The sequence below is a fragment of the Stegastes partitus genome, unplaced genomic scaffold (assembly GCF_000690725.1).
Source record: "Stegastes partitus isolate 25-593 unplaced genomic scaffold, Stegastes_partitus-1.0.2 Scaffold1812, whole genome shotgun sequence".
Taxonomy (NCBI): Eukaryota; Metazoa; Chordata; class Actinopteri; family Pomacentridae; genus Stegastes; species Stegastes partitus.
The window spans coordinates 97,010-101,554 of record NW_007579543.1 but is presented as its reverse complement, the minus strand read 5'-3'; the positions used below and the strand labels follow the sequence as shown (position 1 = coordinate 101,554).

The 4,545-nt window shown below is 40.8% G+C and overlaps 1 protein-coding gene across 1 annotated transcript in view; it reads right to left on the bottom strand.

The window, feature by feature from the left end:
• The window catches only part of LOC103372711 (probable E3 ubiquitin-protein ligase HERC3), a 28,908-nt gene that overhangs the window by 12,657 nt on the left and 11,706 nt on the right, over positions 1 to 4,545 (bottom strand). Inside the window, exons 8-14 of the mRNA XM_008302420.1 lie at positions 2,859 to 2,935; positions 2,626 to 2,741; positions 2,467 to 2,526; positions 1,732 to 1,837; positions 1,467 to 1,662; positions 376 to 521; positions 38 to 231 (exon numbers count right to left, since the gene is read on the bottom strand). Coding sequence (XP_008300642.1) covers positions 38 to 231; positions 376 to 521; positions 1,467 to 1,662; positions 1,732 to 1,837; positions 2,467 to 2,526; positions 2,626 to 2,741; positions 2,859 to 2,935 — 895 coding nt within the window. The remainder of the gene's footprint in view (positions 1 to 37; positions 232 to 375; positions 522 to 1,466; positions 1,663 to 1,731; positions 1,838 to 2,466; positions 2,527 to 2,625; positions 2,742 to 2,858; positions 2,936 to 4,545) is intronic.

Genomic DNA, 4,545 nt, shown 5'->3' with positions numbered 1-4,545 from the left:
CTGGAAACACTGGAGCACAGCAGTAGTTTAGCTTCACCAAAATGAACTAAAACTGTTGTTTTCATGTGAATGAACTCTGCACCAGCTGAAGATGTTGCTGAGACAAACCACTTTAGTTTTCACCTTGTTTATTGTCGTTGCTCTCCAAAGCTGCAGATCCTGTCCAAGAAACTGCGGGTTAATGTCCGCCCCAAAACTCGCCTCGGGGATTTTCTTCTTTTCTTTGTTGGCCTTCAACACGAGCAAATGCGGTTTGGAAATGAGCACGGTTTTCATTTGACTTTTTTAATCATTCATGAGGTAAAAAAACTGGCAAAAACTAAACCATTGTAGCTAAAGTGAGCAGAACCAGTGGTGTAGAGTGACGACACTGACGTTGTACATGTTCTGGAGGATCTGCAGCACGTTCTGGACCGATACACGAGGAACAGGGAGGAAGTACAGCAGCCCAGAGAGGACATTTTTCCACACTTTGACGTGTCTGGTCATGGTGGAGGGCCCCAGCGAGGACCACCAGACTCCTGAGGACGACATGAACCAGCGCAGACGGAAATTTGAGGCAGTTTGAACGACGATATCTCAGAAACCGTTAAAGATAAAATCCTGAACTGTTCACTGTTATTTCTCATCGTGGCATCGAATCAGGATCTGCAATACTGGACAAGCTGATCAAATAAGCTCTGAGTATTGGTGAGTTAAAATATGAAGAAAATATGAAGTGGTCGTTAAAAACTACATGAATAAAAAAAGTCAGCTGGTGATATTTACTGAACCACATGTAGCTGCAGGTCACAGTAATACGAAACTAAACATGTAGAATAGTTTTAATATGAAATAGTCGGTCACTAAAAATGGAAATGGAGTTATTTTTTGTTGAACTGTTGCATCTGATTGAAGTTTTACCACAAAAACAAACATTTTGGTAGATCCAAGTCTAGATTTTCAAAATAGTTCTTCAAACACTACAAAGAAAATGTGATTTTTTTTATTTTGTGCATATTTTTCATTATGTTTTTCCTCCTTGTGGTTGCTTTTTTATTTATTAGTGGTCATTTTGCACATCTTTGGCATCATTTAGCCTCTTTCTTCAGCTGTTTTCTACATCTTTCTGGTTATTTTTCCCGCCTGTGGTTGCGTTTGTAGTCATTTTTACACACATTTGTGATCGTTTGATGTCTTTTTGCAGTCATTTTACATGTCTTTGCCGTCATCTTGGCAGCTACTTTGCATCTCTTTGTGTTTTGCAGTAATCTCGGATCTCTCGGTTGTTCTTTTGCATCTGTTTGTAGGCGTGAGGCGTTTTTGCAACTGTTTTAAACGTCTATTGGACATGATGTCACAATGATGCAAAAAAAAAATCTAATTAATCACATTTTATTTTTGTTTTATTTACTGTTAATTAAGAATCTGCAATATTATACAGCAGATCTCTGACCAAGTGTTTCATGTTAGACAGTGTTACCTACCTGTGATCTGGAGGCTTCCAGCAGAGAGTCTCTGAGCAGCAGCAGCGATGGCCTCGGCCAGCCTCATGCTCTCTGGTCTTCTTCGGTTCTGCATCGCGTGCAGAAGCTCAGTGAGGAGCAGGAAGATCCTGAGTCCTTCCAGCCCCACCGGGTCCTCATCCAGAGACTGAAGCAGCTCCAGGACAGCTGCCTCCACCTGTTCAGACGGTAAAACTCAGCGTCTGATCGCACAACAAACAAACAAGGTCACATGTCAGTGTCGTACCTCTGCAGAAACAGCATCCGACTGCACCAGTTTCCCAAAACCACGGTGTGCGAGCGACAAGTCCAAACCGGAGTAGTTCGGTGAAGTCTGGAAGTGTTTGTCTTTGCTAAGAAGACAAAAAGACAAATGAGTGCACTGTAAAATACAAAATATGTAAAATAGACAGAAAAAGTAAGTTAAAAACAGCAAATACTTCTAAAATACAGGATTTTTTTCTCTCTGAGCTAAATCCAGTGTAAAGTGTAAAAGAAGACTAGGTTCTGATGTAGACATTATGTACAGTTTGGACTGTTCTGACTTTGTTTTACAGCTGATATGTACATTATTTTCTTCCTGTGATTTCACTATATGTTATCTGTAATTTAATAAAACAGGAAAAAATCTGTAAAATAACAAATAAATATGATTTCCCAATTTCCTGTCCTTAATATATATATATTTTTCTATCCAATCAGGCAGATAACAGTAAAAGAATTATAGTTTTGTTAATTTAAATACAGTAAAAAATGCGTAATTTTAGTCAGAAATGGTAAAACAATGAAAAACCAATTGTAAGAATATTTTTGATGTGGCATTAACATGTACATTTTAATAAAAATTCTTTCATTTGTTGGCTATTACGTTTAATTTAACAAAACAGGTAAAGCCTTTAAAATAACAGTAAAAAAAAAAAAAGGACAATTTTTTAGAGTGTAGATTTAAACGTCATAACTCAGCACAAGAACTCAGTTTTACCTTCGGTCGAGGAAGCTTCGGTTCATACATGCTGCAGAGGAAAACATCCTGTGAATGTCCCTGTGAAGGTTTGACATGATTATTTAACACCTGTGAGAGTTCACAGCTGTGCAGCCAAATCAATAATCAAACACCAAAGAATAACTGCGTCATACTTACTGTTTCATCGTTGCCCAGGACTCTGCTTGATGGCATTTAGCGGCCCATTCATCGATCATATTCTCAATTGCGTCAAGCTGCGTCGTGTTGTTTTCACAGCAGCTTGAGCCGTTGTCCTGTGAAGAAACAAGAAAATGTTCATGTTCGCTGTAGAAAAGTGATAAAATAACTGCATTGAAAGCATCATTGCACCTCACTCAGTTACGATTCGTACAGTGTGCTTGTGCAGGTACCTGATGAGGCGTGCAGGTTGCAAATGAACAGTTTCCTCCTGCGTAGATGTTCTGAATGATGGCACCATTAGTGACGTCTGGAATAACAACAGAACAAAAGTTATCCTTCAGATGAGTCAGCTGTGTTGCATGATGTGGTTTTCCTGAATTCCACTGGTATGTACGTGTATATTCTAGTGGTGTGCTTCTAAAGTGGCNGTTTTAATCACACTGAACAAAAACAGAAACATTTTTTCTGACTGAGAGAAAAAGTTATAAATTAGGTTTAACAAGACAATGAAATGAAGTTTAGCAACTAAGCAGATGAGCAAAAGAGGCAGTAAAATACATTATATACAGTATCATATAGTAAATACTACGGTATACTAAATCAAATCAAATCAAGTTCATTGTCATGTTGCTGTACACACACAGTAGTACAGGCAAGATGAGAGAGCGTTTCTTCAGGATCCAATAATTTAAAGCAATTTAAATAAAGAAGTGTTTGCATATCTGGATCAGCAGTTCAGCATTCTGACAGCTTGTGGCATGAAGCTGTTGATCAGTCTGGAGGGTCTTCCTTTAATGCTCTGGAAACGTTTGCCTGATGGCAGCAGTTCAAACAGTTTATGGAGAGGGTGTGAGGAGTCCCTGACAGTGTTCAGTGTCCTGCTCCTGCAGCGGCTCTGGAAAAGTTCTTGGACAGAGGTGAGGGAAACTCCGATGCGCCTCTCAGCTCCTCTAACTATCCTCTGCAGGGCTTTTCTGTCTGACAGACTGCAGCTGGAGCACCATGTGGAGATGCAGGATGTCAGAACGCTCTCCACCACACCTCTGTAGAAAGTCCTGACGATGCTGGCAGGGAGAGAGGCTTGTTTTAGCCTCCTCAGGAAACGCAGTCTCTGCTGGGATCGATTGATGATCAGCTCAGGTCCTGTGAGATCTGCACTCAGAGGAACTTGATGTTCTCCACTCTCTCCACTGTGCAGCCGCTGATGCTGAGAGGAGCATGCTCAGGACGTGACCTTCGGAAGTCAATGATCATCTCCAGGTTGTTCTTGCTGCACCAGCCCTCTGGGTATTTCAATTCATCTCTGTGCATTGATTCTTTCTTTTCACAAATGAGTCCCACTACTGTGGTATCATCTGCAAACTTGATGACCTGGATCCCCTCATGTGTGGCTGCACAGTCGTGTGTTAGCAGTGTGAACAACAGCGGACTGAGTACACAGCCTTAAGGAGATCCAGTCCTCAGTGTGATGAAGTTGGAGATGTTCTTTCTGACTTGGACAGACTGGGATCTTTCAGTTAGAAAGTCCAGGACCCAGAGACATGTGGCGGTATTCAGGCCAAGTAGGGGGAGTTTCACCCCAGGAATTTAGAAGTTTACTTTACTCTAGGAGTTTACTACAGTATAATATACTAGACATACTGCTAAATATATATATAAATAAATACGGTGTGTGCAGTGAAGTACAGAGTGACTCTTCCTCAAAGCTGTGCAATAACAGAGAGACACTAGAAAATGTAAGAAGACATTCTGAGTGTGTCAGTGCAGCTTCTGCTGGTCGGAGAACACGCATCAAACCGTTTAGTTGCCAGAGTTAAGTTTTGGTTACCTGAGTCTGATATGCGTGCATGTTAAAAACAGCTTGCTTTGATTTCAGATCCATCACGAAGGGGAAGCTGCCGAGGAGAAGAGGATCTG